The following is a 24,742-nucleotide window of genomic DNA, read 5'->3' on the forward strand; positions in this document are numbered from 1 at the left end:
CAAAGAAGAAGGGGAATGCAAATTGCCGGGGAAAATCCCTCCACTGTGTGTCAAGAATACAAACAAAATATACAAAACAACTGTAAAACTGTAATTTTGACAACAGAAAAAAAAGCAACCAGGAAAATATGTCTGCGAGGTAACGGTCTCCAAATGTGTTCTGTATTCCTCTTTTTACAGAAAAACAGCACAACACAACTACGTACATAGATTCACAAAGGTTATCAGGAATCGTCGTCCCAGTAGGGATGCTTCACACACATGCACGCATGCGCACACACACATGCACGCATGCGCACACACACACACGCACACACACACACACAGTGTCCTATCATGTCTTATTTTTAGCTGTTCTCCAGTCCTGACCTACATCACTGCATGAATAAAGCAGCAGATATATGACAGTGAGCAGGGGGAAGGGAAGAAACAGACACACACTACTAAGTAAAAAAACAAAACAAAAGAAGAAGACTCCCTCCTGTGTGAAATGACAGTTCATTTCTGTAGGCAGCCCACAAAAAGGAGAGCATGCATTGGACAGGATACAGTAGCTTGCAATGGCAAAGACTGGTAAGCCTTATCGGACTTAACAGCATATGGAAGTATACCTAATAAAGGTAGCTCTCATATTTGAATAATTGAGGTCATGGGACAAGCAAGTAGTAGTTGCTTGACAGTCAAGAGGTTCTGAGTTTGATTCTGGACTCAGGCCTTCCTGTGCGGTTTTCTAACAGTACATGTGCTTCCTTCCCATGCTCTAAAAACATCCATGTCAAGTTACTTGAAGACTCTTAATTGTCCATAGGAGTGAATGTTTTTTTGTCTTTATGTGCCCTGCGATTGACTGGCGACTAGTCCAAGGTGTACACCACTCCCCCCCACGTGATGTGGACTATTATTAAAAAAATCCTACTTAAATAAACGGCTTTCAGGTCAGAGAAGCAGATACTGTAAACTCAACAGCTGACTTGTGATTGGCTCTCCAGAGCTTTCAAATAGGTTCGATACTTTTTGTAGCCGCTTCATGCCTCCTTTCATGCAATAGACAACCCATCATGTTAATATTGTACGCCACAAGAATGGGCATAGCTGAAATTTATGAAGTACTCCAGATAATTTTGTGCTGCCACAATTCAGCTTCTTATTTTGTGTTATGTACAGTATATACTGTGTATAATGTAAATGATTGTGTGTTTGTGTGTGTGTGCGTGTTCTTGCGTGTGTGCCTTTGTGTTTATGTGTCAAACTAATTAATTTTAGTCGCATAGTAAGTATGAACTCAAACATTTTCAAGATAGTACTATACCTGTGGAATGTAATCAGTCAATAACTTAATAAACCTTTAATATCTCAAGGGTGTTGTGTATTTAACTCATCTTTTTTGAAAAGGGTAAATTGACTACAGATGACAAACTATAACAAAAATGGTCCTTGAGCTTGATTACAGAAAATGTTTTTGTCACAAGTAGGGGTTGGGGATGTGAGACTTCTCTGTGTTGTGTGAAAGCTGTTCATGAGCTGTTCAGTGAAGTAAATCAACCTTGCTCATCAGCTGACAGAGAAGTTTTAATAGGATTTTAATCTACTGTATCTGCTCTCTATGTTCCCAGATATTGATGAGTGTACAACCCAGATGCATTACTGTCAGTCCAACACGGTCTGTGTCAACTTGCCTGGCAGCCATCGCTGTGACTGTTTGCCAGGCTTCACCCGAGTGGACGAATACTCCTGCACTGGTATGTCTGTTTGGTCATACATTTCAAGATCCACGATGACTCGCTCTTGTTTTAAGATCAACATTTATTGTGTGAGTTAAGGTTCCAGCTATTTTGTTTGTATGAGGTCTGTCTGAGAAACTCAGACGGATTTTTTAAACTACACAACATTCTGGTCCACTTCAAAACTGGTAACACCCTTAAACAAAGGCTGGTACACCCCATACCCAGAAAAGCCATCTGGAGTATGCAATCAAGTGCAGTGAGGAATTCACAGATACATTCAGTACATTGGGGAAACCAAGCAACCACTGAGCTGGTCACAACACAGACGGGCCAAGTCCTCAGGTCAAGCAAGACTCATATGTCTACCTGCACCTCAAAGAGAAACGGCACTCTTTTCCATCCATTCATTCTCTTAACCGCTTATCCTCACTAGGGTCGCGGGCATGCTGGACCCTATCCCAGCTGACTCTGGGTGAGAGGCAGGGTACACCCTGAACTGGTAGGCAGCCAATCGGAGGGCACATACAAACAAACAAGCATTCGCTCTCACATTCACACCTACGGGCAATTTAGAGTCTTCAATCAACCTACCACGCATGTTTTTGAGATGTGGGAGGAAACCGGAGGAAGCAGAGAAAACCCACGCAGGCACGGGGAGAACATACAAACTCCACACAGGTGGGGCCGGGATTTGAACCGCGGTCCTCAGAACTGTGAGGCAGATGTGCTAACCAGTCGCCCACCGTGCCGCCCAGTGCAAGAAATATCATTTAAAAGTGGAAATGCTGTAAAAAGCATGAGAAAAAAGAATCATTTTTACCCTGGACTTAAAAACAGTCACACTTGGGGCTGACATCACTTCTGTTGTCAACTTATTCCATTTGTGTGCAGCTTAATGGCTAAATGCTGCTTCACCATGTTTGCTTTGGATTGTACGTCACTATTTGACCTGAGTCTGCAGATCTCAGAGCCCTATTGGGTTTGTATTCCATTAGCATATTTTCCATGTATTCAGGACCTAAACCATTTAGTGATTTATAGACCAGTAGCAGAACTTTAAAATCTATTCTAAAGCTGAACGGGAGTCAGTGTTAGAGACTTTAGAATTGGAGTAATATGCTCTGACCTCTTTGTTCTAGTCAGAACCCAAGCTGCAGCATTCTAAATGAGTTGCAGCTGTTTAATGCTCTTTTGGGGGCGTCCAGTCAGAAGACCATTACAATCGTCAAGTCTACTTGGGATAAAAGCATGGTCCTCAAAAAGGCCCAGCAGAGGATGTACTTCCTGCGGCTTCTGAGAAAGCACGGGAGCTGCTGAGGCAGTTCTACACAGCGGTCATCGAATCAGTCCTGTGTTCTTCCATCACAGTCTGGTTTGGTGGTGCTACAAAAAAAAAAAAAACTCTGACTGCAACGGACAATCAAGACTGCTGAAAGGATTGTCGGTACCCCCCTACCTACCCTTGAGGACTTGCACAAGAGCGTGCAAAATTCTCTCGGACCCTCCACATCCCTGTCACCGCCTCTTCCAGCTCCTTCTCTGAGGTAGGCGCTAGCGATCAATGCAAAGTAGAACTAGCAGACATTTCAACAGCTTCTTCCCTCTTGCAATCAACTCCTTAAACAGCAAACCTACAATTCCATTGCAACATGCTGGCAATTTTTTTTTCTGAGTTTGTTGTCACATTTCTGTCGGGCCAATTATATATTACTTGTGCACTCACTGTAGTAGTCTCGCCACGCTGCACTATTTGCATATCTGTTGTTGACCAATACTGGCCACTCATGCCAGAGTAGCATCTGCCCCATTTGCACACTGACTGAGGAGTATCTACAACATTTGCACAATCAACATTGTCCCAGATTATCGCACTACTCGTCACTTTAAACTGCACACTCCTTGAAGTCTCGACGCCCTTTGCACAATGGTCATTGCACCGGACTATTGCGAGATTAGTCATTTGAACTGCTCTAAGTGCTAGAGGACTCTACATCTTTTTGCACAATTGTCAAAAAAAATAAAACATTTAGTTTTAAATTGTACCGGCATTACCAGATGCAAACTAGCAACCCTTTATTGCTCAGTGACTGTTTTTGTCAATGTCTTTATGTCTCAAAAGTGTTCTCTGTCAATTGACTGTTGTCGTACTAGAGCGGCTCCAACTACCGGAGACTAATTCCTTGTGTTTTTTTGACATACCTGGCAAATAAAGATGATTCTGATTCTGGATGCGCTTCTCCTGGTCTGCTTGGCACATGCAAGCCTTCACTCTGGATATGGTGGAAGGCAGTTTTAGTAATTTATTTGATGTGACTGTTGAAAGTCAGGTCAGAATCTATGAGTACAACAAGGTTTTGGACTTGGTCTTTGGTTTTTAAACTAAACTTCAATTGAGTTGTACAGGTTGTAGTTCACATCAATTCTGGAAAGTGTTTTGAAATTATTTATCCTGGTCTGATTTATTTATATGATAAAAACCTGGTATTTGAATAGGGGAGACTTTTGTGTAGTGAAGACTTTTTATACACACTGATACTGAATTAAAGAAAAAAAAGAAGCCCAACTGAGAGAGTCATTCAGGAACACACCATTTACCATTGCTAACCATGTATATAGTTAAACCACATCAACCACATATGAAAATCTCTCTCTCTCTCTCTCTTGCTGCATTCATATATGCTGTCCACAGTGAGATTCTTACTTAGTGAAGAAAATTGTTGGCGCCTGCCAGAAGAATATCATATGATGGGTCTTTGTGATTATTTGTTATCTGAAAATAAATCCTGTCAAAAAAATGAAGGGAATTGATTTTGATGAATCCATCCATTAAAGGCTGGCTTAACCCATAGGGCTTTTATAAGAGGGAAGTGATTACAATCATTCAGCTTGTCCACTGTTATTATGTAGACTAAAAATATCCTGCCTCCAAAATGGAAAACTATCAACATATACAGGTACCTTATTTTAACTTTGCCCTCATGATTATCAAACTATGTATTAATATAGAGCATTGGCCTGTCGTTGGGTTACTGTATGTTTAGAACAGGTTGTTTGAACAACGTCCTTTATTACTGCTTCCTTTTTCTCCCTAGTAGTGTACTTTAATTAGCATGGAGGCAGGCATGCAGAGACAAGGATCTATGGACAATCTATTTTAGAGTTTCTAAACTGTCTTGAACTGCTGACTTGGAGCAGAAACACTCAACATGTGCTCCTAAAGATAAATTATCTTGCCTACGCTGAAGGCTTTCACTGTAAACCCAGATAAGTAGAGTTTGACGAGTAGAACTTAAATCTGTCTTACCCAAGTTCAAAAGTACTTGTTGAAAACGAGCAAGTGTTCGTCATGCACTTTGGGTAACAGAGATGGAGTGCATTGGTAAGTTCGAAGACAATGTACATGGTCTGGGGAAGGCTCTCAACATCCATCACAATGGTTCCCTCCAAGATGATTCCAATTGCAGATGCCTTATTGTGAAGCGAATGTGATGTGATGTTTTCCTGTTCATGGCAGAGGATCCCCATTGGCACATCACTGTACACACCTTCCTCATCATCAATGTCCTGAAAAAAAGGAACAGGGCATCACCATGTCAGCATGGTGCTACAAACACAATAATAATAAATAAATATGTATGGTAATGAGGGGGTAGGTAGAGAACAGGAGCGTTAGAAAGGGGAGGCGGAGCAAGAGGTAGGGAGGTAAAGAGGAAAAGAAGGGAGGTAGTCAATGGGGGAATGAGGGAGAGGAGGTAGAGAAAACTCAAAATGACATTTAGCTAACAGTGTAACACTCCTGAAAATAACTATTTGAAACTGATCCCATGTCCCTAGAGCCAGCTTCTGTAGACCATGTCCACAGAAGCTGGCTCTAGGGATCAGTATTGCATCTCTGATCTAGGGATCAGTATTGCATCTCTGCTTTTTGCAGATGATGTGGTTCTGTTGGCCTCATCAAGCCGTGACCTCCAACTCTCATTGGAGCAGTTCGCAGCCGAGTGTGAAGCGGCTGGGATGAGAATCAGCACCTCCAAATCTGAGACCATGGTCCTCAGTCGGAAAAGGGTGGCATGCCATCTCCAGGTCGGGGATGAGATCCTGCCCCAAGTGGAGGAATTCAAGTATTTTGGGGTCTTGTTCACGAGTGAAGGAAGAATGGAACGGGAGATCGACAGGCAGATCGGTGCAGCGTCTGCAGTGATGCAGACTTTGTATCGGTCCGTTGTGGTAAAGAAAGAGCTAAGCCGAAAGGCGAAGCTCTCAATTTACCGGTTCATCTTCGTTCCTACCCTCACCTATGGTCATGAGCTGTGGGTCGTGACCGAAAGAACAAGATCCCGGATACAAGCGGCCGAAATGAGTTTCCTCCGCAGGGTGTCCGGGCTCTCCCTTAGAGATAGGGTGAGAAGCTCGGTCATCCGGGAGGATCTCAGAGTAGAGCCGCTGCTCCTCCGCATTGAGAGGAGCCAGATGAGGTGGCTGGGGCATCTGATTCGGATGCCTCCCGGACGCCTCCCTGGTGGGCATGTCCCACCGGGAGGAGACCCCGGGGACGACCCAGGACACGCTGGAGAGACTACATCCTTCGGCTGGCCTGGGAGCGCCTCGGGATCCCCCCGGAAGAGCTGGATGAAGTGGCTGGGGAGAGGGAAGTCTGGGCGTCCCTGCTGAAGCTACTGCCCCCGCGACCCGACCCGGATAAGCGGTAGAGAATGGATGGATGGATGGATGGAAACTGATCCCGTTTGATTTGCGCAACGGGCACCCTATTGCGGAAGTCGAAGATGGAGTCTAAAAATAGACGCACACACGCAAGAATAAATAAATAAAAGCGAACAGCATGTCGATCATTGTAACGGAGTAAAAGTATCGAGCCTTCTTCACATAAATAAGAAAAAGTAAAAAGTACGGTGAATTTAATGTAGTACAGTTTATGGAAAATGTTACTTGAGTAAATGTAACGCATTACTACCCACCTCTGAATGTGACCATTACTTAATTAACATCGTTTCCTACTTCACGACCGGGTGGCGTGCGAACTCCATGCACGCTTACTCGGTAATACAAAGAAAAAAAATTAATGGAGTCCACTTCAGCAAATCAGATGGATAGCTGCTTAACTAGTTTGGACTGCAATAGCATGCAACGAGTGGCAGGTTCCAACTTACCTTTTTGTGGCTAACCTTAGGTTCACAGAAGCTTCAAATGTTTAGTTGAACAACTTGCTTGCTCGAACGTCACTTTAAAAAAAAATCCAATACCGCTGAATCTTTCCGCCTTTATCTGCTTTGTCTCACTAAGTTCAAAATCAGATTTCATCAATCGATTCCACTTTGTCAAAACTGGCGGTGCCGTGTATGGGTGTGGCCAATGCATTAGAAATTACAGGCAAAACTTGATGTAGTGTGTTTTTTGAGCTCAAACACATGATTACAATTACACTCGTACAGTGCAGATGCTTTTTTGCTCGCTCTGCTTGCTTCGCTTCTGTTTAATTTTTTTCTTGCTGATGTGCCTGTTTTTCTCCTGGATTTTTTTAAACCTGTGGGACTGTTATTTCTTTTGTAGATACAGTCAGTTGTTACCATATTCCAATATTTTCTGATACCCTCTCACCATTACGTGAGGGTGGCCTGCTAATTAGCACAAGCCTGCTATTAGCAACAAGACCAGTAATCAAGATGACTTCCTTTTCCACTGGGGGCTATCACTGACTGCTGCAGAGGATGTCAATCCTGGAAACGAAAATCCACCGTCTTGAAGTGTATGTGGATGTAAATGGACAGTCGGCGAATGAAACCACTCTACCGATGTCTCAAAATGGTGAGACTGTGGAAACGGTAATGGACCATCCAGCAGTTCTCCCTGGAATTCACTGGGAGCAAAGCCCAAAGATATGGGACAATATCTAAAAGGGAGGACACAACACCAGCAGATTACCGAGTTATCCGGCTGGCCTGTGTTGCAGGCTGCTTCAACCCCGAGTGAGCGGCCGTGGACGGTCCCTACAGCGAAGGGCAAGTAAAAAGGATGCTAGTCAATGCAAGACATTGACATGAGACTTACAAGTAGATTTGAGCCACTTTTACAAGACCCTGGCCAAGAATGCTTATCCCCCACCACAACTGAGAGGTATGAAACTAAATCGTACAAGAAAAAAATGGCACCCCAGACGTTAATAGTTGGTGATGGACCTGTCAAGAATGTGAAACGTTTTTTGCAGTGAGAAGAACACCAAAGTACTGTGTTTTACCAATGACAAAATGTCTGATATCTCTAAAAAAAATCCTGGAGATTACTAATCAGCACCCAACTGTGAAATATGTCATTATACACAAAGGGGCCCTGGATGTTCTCAAGCAGCAATCAGAGGTACTGAAGCGAGATTTCATTGATCTCCTAACAAAAGTGCAATGTTTGGATGCTGAGGTTTTTATAAGTGGACCTCTCCCACTAGTACGATTTGGAGATTAACTTCACCCTGGTCAACTCTAAGGATGTTGAAATTCTATCAATTGACATTAAGGATATGGCTATTTCTGACCATTTTTGTGTATTCTTTGAATAACAGATTCTTCTAAAAGTTCAGACAACCTCTACGTCTATTAAGAAAAGGTACATAAATGAGACTACCGCAACTAAGTTTATGGAGACCATTGCTGTGCCACGAACTGTGAATGCTAAGACAGTTGATGAACTTTTGGATAATTACACCTGTAAAATCTGAAATCTCATGAATGCTGTCGCTCCTATTAAAACTAAGACAACCTTGAGGCGACCTTGAACACCGTGGAGGAGCAGGGTCAGTTCTTGGACCCCTCCTCTTCAGCCTGCATATGCTACCCTTGGGTCAAATTCTTGAGAACTTTAATTTTGACTATCATAGCTATGCAGATGACACAGTTATATCTAGCAGTGTCTCAAGATGACTACAGTTTAATTGAGGTGTTGTGTCACTGTACAAAACAGATAAATAACTGGATAAACCAAAATGTTCTTCAATTAAACCACAACAAAACTGAGATAATTGTTTTGGGCAAAAAAGAAAAGAGGGTTGGTATTCGTAAATACCTGGCATCAATCTCTTTAAAAACCAAAGACTAAGTCCGAAACCTTGGTGTTCTGATAGATTCTAACCTGACTTTCACCAGTCATATTAAATCAATTATTAAAACTGCCTTCTACCATCTGAAGAACATATCCAGAGTGAAGGCTTGCATGTGTCAAGCAGACCAGGAGAAGCTCATCCATGCTTTTATCTCAAGTAGACTTGACTATTGTAATGGTCTTCTGACTGGATTCCCCAAAAGAGCATTAAACAGCTGCAACTCATTCAGAATGCTGCAGCTCGGGTCTGACCAGAACAAAGAGGTCAGAGCATATTACTCCAATTCTAAAGTCTTTACACTGGCTTCCAGTCAGCTTTAAAATAGATTTTAAAGTTCTGCTACTGGTCTATAAATCACTAAACGTTTTAGGTCCTAAATATATGAAAGAAATGCTAATGGAATATAATCCCAGTAGGGCTCTGAGATCAACAGACTCAGGTCAACTAGTGGAGCATAGAGTCCAAAGCAAACATGGCGAAGCAGCATTTAGCTATTATGCTGCACACAAATTGAATAAATTGCCAACAGAAGTGACGTCAGCCCCAAGTGTGAATGTTTTTAAATCCAGGTTAAAAACTTTTTAGCGCATTTCCACTTTTAAATGAATTTATTGCACTGTACGCTGTTTTAATTGTACTTTTATTTTTCTCTCTTTGTTTTAATTGTTTAGAAGCTGTTTTTTATGTATTTAAATGCTTTTAATCATGTAAAGCACATTGAGTTACCTTGTGTATGAAATGTGCTATATAAATACATTTGCTTTGCTTTGAGGAGGACCTCATTGTTTTATTGATGAGATTCAAATTTGAAGGCCTGACTTTATCAGTTACAGGATATTAATGTCAGTGATGTCCGGGTTTTGCCGAGCAGACGGGAAGTGTCGTTATTTCCTACGGTTGTGAATAAAAGTTTTCTCTTTGAAAACCTTGATTCAGAATACGACACACTATCAAATTCCACACTCAAGAAGAGTGGGGAATTATTCCTCCACACATGAAGAGGTCCAGGATTTTTTGCAAACACCGCCAATACCCACCATGCAGAACCTACTGCTATGGTGGCCCCAAAACAAGGACCATTTTCCTTGTTTGACTGAGGTATGCAAACATTACAATACCTGGCTGTCCCAGTGGCAAGCATGTCGAGCGAGAGGAGTTTTCCTCTGGGTGCAAATACCATCAGGCCACAATGGGCAGGCCACTTTGATGCTCTTGTGTTCTAACATGTATGTTCTGCGTAAATTTTGTGCTTACGTGGTCCATTATTAGTGAACATAAATTGTTGCAAAGCGTTACTTTCTCCAGTTTTTTTTTAAATATAGTACTGAAAAAATATCAATGATGTGATCAGCGACTAGTTGACCTTAACTCGACTTTCCTCACATTCGTGTTCTGGAACCCTTACTGTTAATTCGTCACAGGAAAAACCCTGGCAAAAGTCTGAAGCGGAGATTAAACATCCTATTAGCTATTTATTCTTTGAATAATCAATGCAATAGGAAATACCTGGGCATCAAAACACACCTATCAGTCACATGTTTCAATACTTTTTTACATGGGAAAAAAAGGTCAGTTCAAACAAATCTATCTTCTAAGTTGTGCATCCGATACAGATGTAAATACCACAAAATAAAAGATGAAATGTTGATCGCTTGTCTCCAATTCATCTTTTGGTGTCAAACCCAAATGTCTTCAGCAAATTAAACGAATTGCCCTCACCGTTTCAATACTTTTGGTGGGGAGGGGACACCGTCTGTGTATATGTGTGTAAATTGGGAAATTGTGTAGGTAATTGTGAATGCATGAAGTAGAACATGTTAAATAAAAATTGAATTACGCCGTAATATTAAGGACTCATTCATTTTGTTAATCTCTGGTAAGGTAATAAACATTTAATGATTCAATTATTGGTCATGTGGGCGGCACGGTGGCCGACTGGTTAGCACATCTTTCTCATAGTTCTGAGGATTGGGGTTCAAATCCCGGCCAAGCCTGAGTGGAGTTTGCATGTTCTCCCCCGTGCCTCCATGGGTTTTCTCCGGGTACTCTGGTTTCCTCCCACATCCCAAAAACATGTATGGTAGATTGATTGAAGACTCTAAATTGCCCTTAGGTGTGAATGTGTGCGCGAATGGTTGTTTGTTTATATGTGCCCTGAGATTGGCTGGCGACCAGTTCAGGGTGTACCCACCCTCTCGCCCGAAGATTGCTGGGATAGGCTCCAGCACGCCCGCAACCCTCGTGAGGATAAGCGGTACATAAAATGGATGGATGGTCATGTGGTTGAAATGCAGATAATTTTTTTCATGTAGGGAAAAAATCACATATCCTCTTGAAAGAGAACCAATGGTTTTCCCAAATAAAAATAATGAAGAAATGTTCACTCATGTCAGGATTAGATAAATCATAGATGAACGTAGTTTAATGAATGTAAGAAACCAACTTCAATATATTGCAGTTTCTGACCAAACACAAGGTATATAAAATGTAAATAAATTTTAATAAAATGAATATGTAGAAGTTTGGCGGCACGGTGGACGACTAGTTAGCACATCTGCCTCATAGTTCTGAGGACCGTGGTTCAAATCCCGGCCCCGCGTGTGTGGAGTTTGCATGTTCTCCCCGTGGCTGCGTGGGTTTTCTCTGGGTACTCGGTTTCCTACCACATCTCAAAAAAACACGCGTAGTAGGTTCATTGAAGACTCTAAATTGCCCCTAGGTGTGAATGTGAGTGTGAATGATTGTTTGTTTATCTGCCTTGCGATTGGCTGGCGACCAATTCAGGGTGTACCACGCCTCTCGCCCGAAGATAGCTGGGATAGGCTCCAGCAGGCCAGCGACCCTACTGAGGATAAGTAGTACAGAAAATGGATGAATGGATGGATGGATGGAGAAGTTTTGAACTAGCTATATTACGTTGTATTTCATTGTGGTGTGCCTGTGTGTGTGCGTGCGTGCAGCTCTCACAGGCACATAGAAAATTCTTTAGCGTTTCATATAATTTACCTTAATATCAAGAACCTGCACAGTTTGTTCCTCTGAGGTATAAAATGTCATTGGACTTTCTCTCTTGCTATTCTTCATTCCTTTATCATCCGCCTTGCTGGAGCGCCTGTCCTTTGTGCTGACAGTGGTCTGTAAACAATAGGAAGCTGCAGTAATTGTGGTTCCACTTGATTTCACCTCTATGGAAGCAGGCAAGCAGCTCATGGGAAACAGGGAATGGACAGAGAAATCAACACAGTGTCAGGAGATGAGGTTCTGAACATTGATTGTCAAAATGCCACAGATGTGTGGTCACAGAAAGATTGATATACAAACCCCAAATTCCAATGATGTTGGGACATTGTATAAAACATAAAAACAGAATACAATGATTTGCAAATTCTTTTCAAACTCTATTCGATTGAATACACTACAGCCAGCGGTGTCTCTGAGTGTTGTTGATATATGGCTTTTGCTTTGCATGGTAGTTTTAACTTGGATTTGTAAATGTAGCGACGAACTGTGTCAACTGACAGTGGTTTTCTAAAGTGTTCCTGGGCCCATGTGGCAATATCCTTTACACAATAATGCTGGTTTCTAATGCAGTGCCGCCTGACGGTTCACAGGTCATGGGCATTCAAAGTTGGTGTTTAGTCTTGCTGCTTACGTGCAGAGATTTCTCCAGATTCTCAGAATCTTTTGATGATATTATGGACCATAGATGATGAAATCCCTAAATTCCTTGCAATTGTATGTTGAGAAATGTTACTCTTAAACTGTTGGATTATTTGCTCATGCAGTTGTTCACAAAGTGGTGAACCTCACCACATCCTTGCTTGTGAAGTCTTTCGGGGAGTTTTTTTTTTTTTTTTTTTTAGCATTCCTCAACTTCCCCAGTCTTTTGTTTCCCCTGTCTGAGCTTTTTTGGAACTTGTTGCAGGCAAACAGACAATATTTGTATAAAAACAATAATGTTCATCAGTTCGAACATATCTTGTCTTTTGTAGTGGATTCAATTGAATATAGATTGAAAAGGATTTGCAAATCATTGTTTTTTGTTGTTAATTTACATTTTATACAAAGTCCCAACTTCATTGGAAGTGGGGGCTGTATCATTTAGTCTTTGGAAGGAGAATTATGTCATCATTTGATTATGCAGTGATGCAGGTCAATTACATAAAACCACTTCTGTCAGCAATGTAGCTGCTGTTTATAGAAGAAGAAGAAGAATCACCACCTTGTCATGAACATGCATGCATGCACGCACACAAAATTTGTTCTCTGCATTTAACCCATCACAGTGAACACATACTCATGTGGAACACACTGGAGCAGGGGGCAGCTGAAGCGCCCCGGGAGCATTTCGGGGTATCAGTGTCTTGCTCAAGGACACCACAGCCGTGAGTCCAGGGGATGTTGGCGGATGGTCCAGTCGGGGTCTTGAACCTATGTCCCCCACGGTGGCAGGCAATGATATTAACCATTGGGCCACAGAGTTTTACTAACATCTACAATATTTACCAACCTCTCTCCATGGTATGCCATTCTGTCACTAGAACAATGCAATTCATAAGAGAGTGTATACGGAAATGTTATCTTAAAAAATATTCTGATGCCACAGAAATCCTTTCCATGTTCAATGTACACTGATGGTGTAGTGAGATTAACATTAAGGTCACATGGACCTTTCATGCAAAGCTTCTCAACGCTGCAAGCAATTGTAAAAAAAGGTAAAGCTTTACAATACTAGTTGCATCTACACCGTTTGTCTGGTACTGGAATATCTGGGAAATCCAAATACAAATCTTAGCTTTAGAAAAAAGTATTCCTGGTTTGGAAAGAAAATTACTGCCTTTGATGTGGCTGATTGGATATTTCATCTCCTTAATATGCAAGTACTGATATCAGGTATCATCAAATCCAAAGGTCACCAGGAAGGAACCTGCATTCGTTGGTTACCTAACTATAAAATGCAGAACAAACACATTTAAATGCAAACCGCCATCTTTCTGTAAACTTAGCACAGACACATTATGGTGTTTTAATAAGGGTGTCCACACGTGCACTTGGCACCAGGACACCCTAGGTCGCAGTTCGATGATCGACTTTGTGGTCGTGTCATCGGACTTGCAGCCGCATGTCTTGGACACTCAGGTAAAGAGAGGGGCGGAGCTGTCAACTGATCACCACCTGGTGGTGAGTTGGCTCCGATGGTGGGGGAAGATGCCGGTCCGACGTGGCAGGCCCAAACGTATTGTGAGCATCTGCTGGGAACGTCTGGCGGAATCCCCTGTCAGAAGGAGTTTCAACTCTCACCTCCGACAGAACTTTGCTCATGTTCCGGTGGAGGCGCGGGACATCGGGTCCGAGTGGACCATGTTCCGCGCGTCCATTGCTGAGGCGGCCAACCGGAGCTGTGGCCGTAAGGAGGTTGGTGCCTGTTGTGGCGGCGAGCCCCAAACCCATTGGTGGACACCAACGTTGAGGGATGCCGTCAAGTTGAAGAAGGAGTCCTATCGGGCCTTTTTGGCCTGTGGGACACCTGAGGCAGCTGATGGGTTCCGGCTGGCCAAACGGAATGCAGCTTTGGTGGTCGCTGAAGCAAAAACTCGGGCATGAGAGCAGTTCAGTGAAGCCATGGAGAAATACTTCCGGGCGGCTTCGAGGAAATTCTGGTCCAACATCCAGCGTCTCAGGAGGGGGAAGCAGTGCACCATAAACACTGTGTATAGTGGGGATGGGGCGCTGCTGACCTCGACTCGGGACGTTGTGAGCCGGTGGGGAGAATACTTCGAAGACCTCCTCAATTCCACCGACACGCCTTCCCATGAGGTTGAGGTCACCGAGGTGGTTAAAAAGCTCCTCGGTGGCAAGGCCCTGGGGGTGGATGAGATTCGCCTGGAGTTCCTAAAGGCTCTGGATGTTGTAGGGCTGTCCTGGTTGACACGCCTCTGCAACATCGCATGGACATTGGGGACAGTGCCTCTGGATTGGCAGACTGGGGTGGTGGTCCCCCTTTTTAAGAAGGGGGACCGGAGGGTGTGTTCCAACTACAGGGGGATCACACTCCTCAGCCTCCCTAGTAAGGTCTATTCAGGGGTGCTGGAGAGGAGGGTCCGTCGGGAAGTTGAATCTCAGATTCAGGAGGAGCAGTGTGGTTTTCGTCCTGGCCGTGGAACAGTGGACCAGCTCTACACCCTTGGCATGGTCCTCGAGGGTTCATGGGAGTTCGCCCAACCAGTCTACATGTGTTTTGTGGGCTTGGAGAAAGCGTTCGACCGTGTCCCTCGGGGGGTCCTGTGGGGGGGTGCTTCGGGAGTACGGGGTACCGAACCCCCTGATACGGGCTGTTCGGTCCCTGTACGACCGTAGTCAGAGTTTGGTCCGCATATCCGGCAGTAAGTCGGACTCGTTTCCGGTGAGGGTCGGACTCCGACAAGGCTGCCCTTTGTCACCAATTATTTTCATAACTTTTATGGACAGAATTTTCTAGGCGCAGCCGAGGCGTAGAGGGGGTCCGGTTTGGTGGCCTCAGTATTGCATCTCTGCTTTTTGCAGATGATGTGGTTCTGTTGGCTTGATCAAGCCGTGACCTCCAACTCTCACTGGAGCAGCCGAGTGTGAAGAGGCTGGGATGAGAATCAGCACCTCCAAATCTGAGACCATGGTCCTCAGTCGGAAATGAGTGGGGTGCCCTCTCCAGGTCGGAGATTAGATCCTGCCCCAAATGGAGGAGTTCAAGTATCTTGGGGTCTTGTTCACGAGTGAGGGAAGAATGGAACGGGAGATCGACAGGCGCATCGGTGCAGCGTCTGCAGTGATGCGGACTTTGTATCAATCCGTTGTGGTAAAGAAGGAGCTAAGGCGAAAGGCGAAGCTCTCGATTTACCGATCGATCTACGTTCCTACCCTCACCTATGGTCACGAGCTGTGGGTCGTGACCGAAAGAACAAGATCCAGGATACAAGCGGCTGAAATGAGTTTCCTCCGCAGGGTGTCCGGGCTCTCCCTTAGAGATAGGGTGAGAAGCTTGGTCATCCGGGAGGATCTCAGAGTAGAGTAACTGCCAGATGAGGTGGCTGGGGTATTTGATTTGGATGCCTCCCGGACGCCTCCCTGGTGAGGTGTTCCGGGCACGTCCCACCGAGAGGAGGCCGCGGGGACGACCCAAGACACGCTGGAGAGACTACATCCTTCGGCTGGCCTGGGAACGCCTCGGGATACCCCCGGAAGAGATGGATGGAGTGGCTGGGAAGAGGGAAGTCTGGGCGTCCCTGCTAAAGCTACTGCCCCCGCGACCTGACCTCGGATAAGCGGTAGAAAATGGATGGATGGATAAATAAGAAATTGATCAGGCCACTTTTTGCAGTGGTGACTCATTGCAAAATAAGTTAAAATGCTTATGAATTAATTTATTTTTATTGTTTGGCTCAAGATAAACCCTTGTACAGTGTAACTACCAAGGTTTAACATAATCTGTTATGTGACACTGCTTGCCATCTCATTTGCTTGCATTTCAAAACAAATTTTCTAAATTAATTAAAGTTGGAATAATATGTTAAGAGTCCAAACTGTTGCCATCATAATATCTTTATTAACTGTATATGCAGTGTTTTGAATAGCTTTTTAACATTATTAAGTTTCATACAAGCAAAATCTTCTAATTCTAATATTAATAGATTACAGAGTCGCCAAATTTTACGGAACGTCCGTATTTTGTTCAGGAAATCACTGAATGTGGACTCGTTACAACCATAACAGTGATTGTTCTGGATATAAAACAAAAAATAAAATACAGCATCTGACATTACCGGTGCATCCAGATTGAACAGCTGCTTGGTGCACGCTATTTTATTATGGCCATCGGCTGCCAAGCCGTCGAGGTGAAGGTTCTCTTTACGTGTCGATGCATTGTAAGTCACTGATCATCGCCTCCATGCTAGCGAACAAGCTACACTTCTTACCATGCTTTGTACAAAATCTATCATTACAAGCGGCCCCAAAATATCTAAATAAGTGATTTGGTGAAATAATATACCAGCCCAAACTGTTGTCTATACATAAATGATCCAATTCAGTCTATTAGCGATGTTAATTGTTTGCAAAATAGAGTGCTGAGTTTTAATTTTGACGTTTCAGATCTGATTAATCTTCTTTCATAGACTTGTTTTTTTATTTAGTTTTTCTTTTTTTTTTTTTTTTGTTACCAGGGGACAAAAAAAGAATTGGCAAAATGAGAATTAATCCATAGACACAGATATTGATGATGGAACGTCAAAATCTCATGTACTCGTAGTTTGATTCAGACTGCAACTGCACCCACCATTACAAGGTTGATGTGAAGCTATAATTTATTAACGATTATGATCATGACCGTCGCACGGAAACATTCTTGACAAAACTTTGAAAATATGGAAATTCAGATAAATTTGGACAAAATGTTCTGGAAGTGAATTTTTATAGGTTGGCAGCTTTGAGATTATATAGAATAAAATAGTTTAAATATCTTCTTGACCTTAATGACTAGGGGTAATAAAAGTTTGTTGCTGCACTTCATTCAGTCTATTAACTGTCACACAGTGTATCAAATCGAATAAGCCACTACTGCTGACAGCTCTTCTGATATTCTGATATCACACCTTATGAAATTTGGACAACATTTAAGGCATCATTTTACAGAGAATTTTGATTGAATTCAATTTTTGTGAGTTTTATGACATTGCAGAACTATACTATTCTGGCATTCTATAATGAAGGGGGTACATTTTAAAATACACCGCACCTTCTATACAGATGTTATATTTATGCATTCATGTTTACGCATTGTTACTTCCTTTGTAGCTGGATCATTAATGTGATATTTGACCTGCATCATGCATTTTATTTTATTTATTTTTTTATTTTTTTTTTGATGAGCAGGGCACAAGACACTATTCCCTGCCAAAATAACCCTGTAAAAAGAGTTACACTGTAAAGGTAACATTATTTGTTTCAGTCAACCCATGCACTACACTACTACTAGATCTATTACTAAAATAGATCTTTCAAATAATGATTAATATTGACTCTTTTATGCAATTTACAGTACAGGCCAATTGGCAAAAGTAGGAATAATGAATGGTGTTTTATGATTCAGTGTAGGCAGAATACAAGTGATTTCCCCTGTGGAAGGTTATAATGATCCCTGACTTCATGTGTTGGTGGATAATAGTTATGTGCCATCTGTGATTGTGGAAAATGTCCAGCTCCCACAGTGCTCTGTGCCTTATGATTGGTTTTAGAACAATTGTGTTCTGCATTATGTAGATGTTGAGACTTAAAGTTACATATCCTATAAAACTAAGAGAACAGGCTGGTTCTTTGCATTGTTATATGTATTCATTTTTAAACTGTGCTGTAATGAGTTTACAAATGACATTTTCAGAAGTACAAGGGAAAATTATGTATATTGTGAATTATATATGTACACGGATGTTGTATTAATTGATGCAACATATGATGGCTTTATTTTATAATAAAAAACACCTTAGAAATGTGTGCATTAAATATTCTAGATCTATATTAGGTGCTTTATATGTAAATCCTTGAACTGTCGTTGTCTTACATTTTATAATGCAATCTAGCACACATGATGACTTTTTCCAACTCAGGTGTGTGCTAACTGCTCTTTCAGTGTACGGCGTACTTGAGGTGACCAACACAGTACGCCAGACACATGATATATCCATCGACAATCGTGAATATCCTTCCCAAAACCAGATCTCTGCCATCGTACTAAAATTGACCTGTGAGAGCCCACATGGCTCCCAGAAAGCACAACTGAGAAAAGAGAGTACTAGTTATATGTGTATATGTAGATTAGGGGTCCAAACGATACACAAAATTCAAGGTTCGGTTTAGTTCGACACTTTGGTGTTGTGGTTCATTATTTTTTTGATACAAAAAGAGAGAGGCCCATGCCTTTTTCAATTTATAGTTAAATGAAATTACCAATATTTGTTTAAACTCAAAAGTACAGATTTTAAATCAAATTAAATGTAGCTGGTGCAGCTGTAAGCGCCTCATTTTTTGCTGTGCACACTTAGAAGATATAACCACATAAAACAAAACCAATACTTTGAAGTTAGAATCACGTAAAAGAAAAACAGTACCTTGTAAAAATAATAATAAAATAAATGCATCTGATAAATCACCCATCTTCTGTGGTTCATTCTTAGCAGCAGAGTATATTTTAAATTAAATAGCTCCCTAAATATGTTTTAAAATATAATCATTAATATAATAATAATAAAAGAGAGGGTCATGCAGTGCCTCACAAACGACCGAGACTGGTTTCAGCGCTGCCAGCCACGACTCCGTAAACAGTGGCAGGCTTGCGTCCTGGAAATGAAATCCCGTTCTTAATCCATAGGGATTAAAATAATAAAATAATTAATAATTAAAATAATGACAACAGTCCACCCCTTGCAGCTACTATATAACCACTTCAACTCTTCTGGGAAGGCTTTCGACAAGGTTTAGGAGTGTGTTAATGTGAGTTTTTGACAATTCTTCCAGAAGCGCATTTGTAAAATCACACACTGATGTTGGCTCTAATTCATCCCAAGGTTTTCTGTAGGGTTGAGGTAACTCTGCAGGCGACTCAAATTCATCCACACCAAACTCATCTGTATGGACGTTGCTTTGTGCAGTGGTGCACATTCATGTTGGAACAGGAAGTGGCCATTCCCAAACTGTTCTCATAAAGTTGTCCAAATATTAAACCCTCAGTTCTATTAGATCCTTGATTCTGGACAATCAAATCAAAAAGTTTGGGAATAACCATTTCCTGTTCCAACAGGACTTTGCACCAGTGTGCAAAACAAGGTCCATAAAGACATGGCTGAGAGAGTTTGGTGTGGATGAACTTGACTAGCCTGCACAGAGTCCTGACCTCAACCCGATACAACACCTTTATGATGAATTAGAGTGGAGAGTGAGAACCAAGCCTTCTCGTCCAACATCAGTGTGTTACTTTACAAAATGTGCTTCTGGATGAATGGTCAAAAATTCTGACAAACATACTCCTAAACCTTGTGGAAAGCCTTCCCAGAAGACAATGCTGGATTAAGAATGGGATGTCACTCAAATTTGTGTGCTCATACATTTGACATAACCAGATGCAGGTCACAAGAACAGTCTGTGGTTCGGCCACCGTCAGTGTTGACCATACTCTAAGGATTTGCGATTGTAAATGAAATGTTTAACATTTACTGTTGTGGTGTCGATTTTTTTCAAAGTATACTGGGGAGGAAAAATCCCTCAAAATAAACCCTACACCACAGGATAATCGGTCATGATATTTTTAGAGAAATAATCCTTCGTTGACTTTGATCGAAAAATGGGGCTCAAATTAGGACCAATTATCGATATGTTTGCCCCCTGCTTAAGCAGGATAAAGAAAACGTTAAGTAAAAGGTTATCAATGCATTCCCTAAAACCCAAGATGTTAAATAAAGTCAGTATTGTCATGTTTTACCTAAGTAATGTTTTTACCTGTCTCTATTTAGTTTTTCACCCGATCAATTTCAATACACTGCCTGTTTGCTTTTGCCTGTAAGGTATTGTATTGATTTAATTTGGTAAACTTAAAGTGTGAATGCTTTTTCTTGGCTAACCATTTAATTGGATAGCAGGTACAGTATGTTACACGCTGTTGCTTTTGCTCATGTAGCTATCTCCTCTCTCCTTGTCTACACAGGGCTGATCAATATTCCATTTATTTCCCTTAAGCAGTAGTTCATACACAATTTGCTCAGGCTTGCTTATAGCATATCATCAAAGGGAGATGGCAATAATTTTGTGCTTGGCTTGCTACATATCCTCTTCAAAATTCCAAAATTGGAACCCCACAGTCACCTGCAGACACATTATATGTTTAATAAAAATTTAATCAAATCCAATTCCAGTTATACATATAATGAATGTGGAGCTCAGGTGTGACAAGCTTGGTAACTTTGGCAACCCTTCCTGTATACGTTAGCTTTTCAAAGATGGAGGTCACGTTGCAAGGCTGGCATGGAACCAGCCATTTTAATAAGCCCATCAAACATGGTTTAGGCTGGAGTCACATAAGTTTTCATCAATTTATAATTGTCTCTGTAGAGGCGAGTGTTTATATTTAGCCTCCTCATAAAGGTTTGATGCGAGAATTCCTTTCCACTTACTAGAAGGTAGTATAACCGTCCACAGTGATTTCTGTCTCCATATTACACTGCTGTGTGGTAAGCTTAATGTTGTGCTCTCTAGAGACGCATTGATTCCATCTCGCCTGGGTGAATACACTGAGACACCAGGAATCAAATGGTGCCTGTGCCTGTTTACTGACAGAACACATTAATGGAACATGCTTTCATTAATGCACATTGCAGCTAAACTCTCTCATGACACTGAGCTGTCCATTTCATAGGGTAGAAAATCTAATACATGAAATGCTTTGTTAGTGCTAGTAGACAACATTACTGATAATAGAACTGAACGACAAAAAAATAAAATAAAATCCACTTTGCAAAAGTGAAAAGACTTACCTTAACAAAGCTGAATGCTGTGTTCTGAAATGAAAACAAATGTTACAATTAATATAATCCCCAGTTTAAAATAAAAATCAGACATTTTTTGGCCAAAAATACACGAACGATAAATAATTATAGACACTTAACATCATCATTCAGCATTCTGGTTGAAATCACTCAGTTTTCGGAGCATGGTGTTGTGCCAAGCAAATTAGCCTGGGTGTGAGGGGAAAAAAATAAGAAAAAAAATCAAACAACCATATAGGTTATGGTGGCAGGACTTTGTCACCAAACCACTGAATTACACATAGTCAATTAGTGTCACGTGCATGAGGTGGACGCATTGCCAAAATATACCTCTAGCCTCAGTTTGACAACTTCGCCAAACTTTTGAGTATGTACCTGCTATCAGAAGCTAACACTGATAATTCTGTTTGCTAAAGCTAATCTGTGTTGCACTGCAGCTCTGCTTACCATTTAGCTTTGATATGATTGTTGAAAGTGGTACATCACAAACAGCAAAATTCTGAACAGATACATTTTCAAAAATAGGCAGCTCATAAAAGATGCATTTGGTAGAATTGATGGGCACTGCAAAGACCCAACTACTTGTATACAAACAATTAAATATATATTTTTCATAATAATATTCCTTTAAAGAAAGATCTAGCACATTATATGTCAAACTCAGGCCCGGGGGCCAAATTTGGCCCACGATGTAATTATATTTGGCCCGCAAGACCATATCAAATGTGTATTAGAGCTGGCCCGCCAGTATATAGCACATGCGCCACTAATATTACAAATCCCAGAATGCTTTGCTAGTGTGTTGGCCCATCAGTCTAGACCGGCGAGCGCGCCTTCCCTTTCTGTTGCAGTCTTTAGCAACTATGCTACCAGTCTCCTCGAGCAAATTTACACTTCCCCTTCCCAAAAATGGCCAAACGAAAGATGGAAAACAGTTAACTTCCAAGACAGGTGGGAGGCAGATTGTCTGTTCACTAAAGTAAAAGACAGACCTGTTTGTCGTGTGCGGAGCAACATGGCTGTAACAACGAATATAACATAATTGAATCGTTTTTTTAATGGCCGTTATCAGCTCCGAGGCAGGGACTGTTAATAGTTTGAAGTTTGGATTTTTATTGAAGAACATCCTTATTTTTTTGGGTTGTTTTGTTGTTGGCCTTTGAAAAAATATTTACATCAAAAAGAAAGGTAGTTGGAGATAGATAAATAGAAGCTGGAGAGGCAGAAGAATTAATGTTATTTATTTAAATACAAAACAACAAACAAATACCACTGATGTCTTTTATTGCAAATTTGAGTTCTCGTGTTTATAATATGTTTGTTTAGTCCAGATTCAGTTTTGAAGCTAAATTTAAGTTTGTTGTCATATGATAAACTTTAACGCTACATTTCTGCAGAGAAGGGAAACTTGCACATCGGAGTGATTTTTCATTAAATATTGAGTTTGGCCTGCGATGTTGTCCCAATTTTTTTTCCCGTTGTCCCAATTTTTTCCCCGTTGTCCCAATTTTTTCCCCGTTCGATGATCGACTTTGTGGTTGTGTCATCGGACTTGCGGCCGCAGGTCTTGGACACTCGGGTGAAGAGAGAGGCGGAGCTGTCAACTGATCGCCACCTGGTGGTGAGTTGGCTCCGATGCTGCGGGAAAATGCCAGTCCGACCTGGCAGGCCCAAACATATTGTGAGGGTCTCCTGGGAACGTCTGGCAGAATCCCCTATCAGAAGGAGTTTCAACTCCCACCTCCGGCAGAACTTCACCCATACGGGGGACATTGAGTCCGAGTGGACTATGTTCCGCGCCTCTATTGCCGAGGCGGCCGACCGGAACTGTGGCCATAAGGTAGTCGGTGCCTGTCGGCAATCCCCAAATCTGTTGGTGGACACCAGCGGTGAGGGATGCCGTCAAGCTGAAGAAGGAATCCCACAGGCCTTTTTGGCCTGTGGGACTCCTGAGGCAGCTGATGGGTACTGGCCAATTCTGTTCATAACTTTTATGGACAGAATTTCTAGGCACAGCCAAGGAGTAGAGGGGATCTGGTTTGGTGGCCTCAGGATTATGTGGTTCTGTTGGCTTCATCAGGCCGTGATCGCCAACTCTCACCGCAGCGGTTCGCAGTGTGAAGTGGCTGGGATGAGAATCAGCACCTCTAAATCTGAGACCATGGTCCTTAGTTGGAAAAGGATGGATGAGATCTTTCCCCAAGTGGAGGAGTTCAGATGTCTTGGGGTCTTGTTCACGAGTGAGGGAAGAATGGAAGGGGAGATCGACAGGCGGATCGGTGCCTTTGTATCGGTCTGTTGTGGTGAAGAAGGAGCTAAGCCGAAAGGCAAAGCTCTATTTACTAGTCGATGTACGTTCCTACCCTCACCTATGGTCACGAGCTATGGGTGAGTTTCCTCATACGGGCTGTCAGTTAGAGATAAGGTGAGAAGCTCGGCCATCCGGGAGGATCTCAGAGTAGAGCCCCTGCTCCTCCACATTGAGAGGAGCCAGATGAGGTGGCTCAGGCATCTGTTTAGGATGCCTCCCAGACACCTCCTGGTGAGGTGTTCCAGGCACGTCCCACCGGGTGGAGACCCCGGGGACGACCCAGGATACGCTGGAGAGATTACGTCTCTCGGCTTGCCTGGGAACGCCTCGGAATCCTCTCGGAAGAGCTAGAGCAGTGCTTCTCAATTGTTTTCTGTTACGACCCCCCCAGGAAGAAGAAAAACAATTGCGACAACGCCACCCGCAGCTCTCGCGAGTACACCTCTATATAACATTGTATATAAAGGATAATCTAATTTAATCCTTATAAACATTGAAGAAAGTGCAAAAGAAATATATATATCAACTTACAATAAAGAATACATTTATTTATGTTGTCTTCAGTCTGTAACAGAAAATAAAGTTCATCAATTTCCCTGAAATAGAAAAGAGCGAGAGCAACGAGAGCACCACTGCCATCTACTGCAGTGGATGTGCAATTACACTTTATTCTAGTACGGCAAATCATGTTCTTCAGGGTCTCACACGCCCCCCATGGCATTGCAACGTGACCCCCCCCCCAGGGGGTCCCGCCCCAGTATTTGAGAAGCACTGAGCTAGAGGAAGTGGCTGGGGAGAGGGAAGTCTGGGCTTCCCTGCTGTGGCTGCTGCCCCCGTGACCCGACCTCGAATAAGCGGAAGACAATGGATGGATGGATATATGATTCATGCGGATTTGAACTTTCATTTGCAGTGGTGGCCATAAGTGTTTAAATTGTTTTGCCCTCACCTCCAACGTTACACAACCATTAATGTAGCGTACTTTTCATATACAGTACCTTTTTATAAACTTGCAAACATTCCTACACAGCACTTG

The 24,742-nt window shown here is 42.3% G+C and overlaps 1 protein-coding gene across 1 annotated transcript in view; it reads left to right on the forward strand.

The window, feature by feature from the left end:
• The window catches only part of LOC133473033 (protein kinase C-binding protein NELL1-like), a 262,509-nt gene that overhangs the window by 173,462 nt on the left and 64,305 nt on the right, over positions 1–24,742 (forward strand). The window contains exon 13 of the mRNA XM_061764738.1: positions 1,614–1,739. Within this exon, the coding sequence (XP_061620722.1) occupies positions 1,614–1,739 (126 nt within the window). The remainder of the gene's footprint in view (positions 1–1,613; positions 1,740–24,742) is intronic.

Source organism: Phyllopteryx taeniolatus, chromosome 2 (genome assembly GCF_024500385.1).
Source record: "Phyllopteryx taeniolatus isolate TA_2022b chromosome 2, UOR_Ptae_1.2, whole genome shotgun sequence".
In the NCBI taxonomy this organism is placed as follows: Eukaryota; Metazoa; Chordata; class Actinopteri; order Syngnathiformes; family Syngnathidae; genus Phyllopteryx; species Phyllopteryx taeniolatus.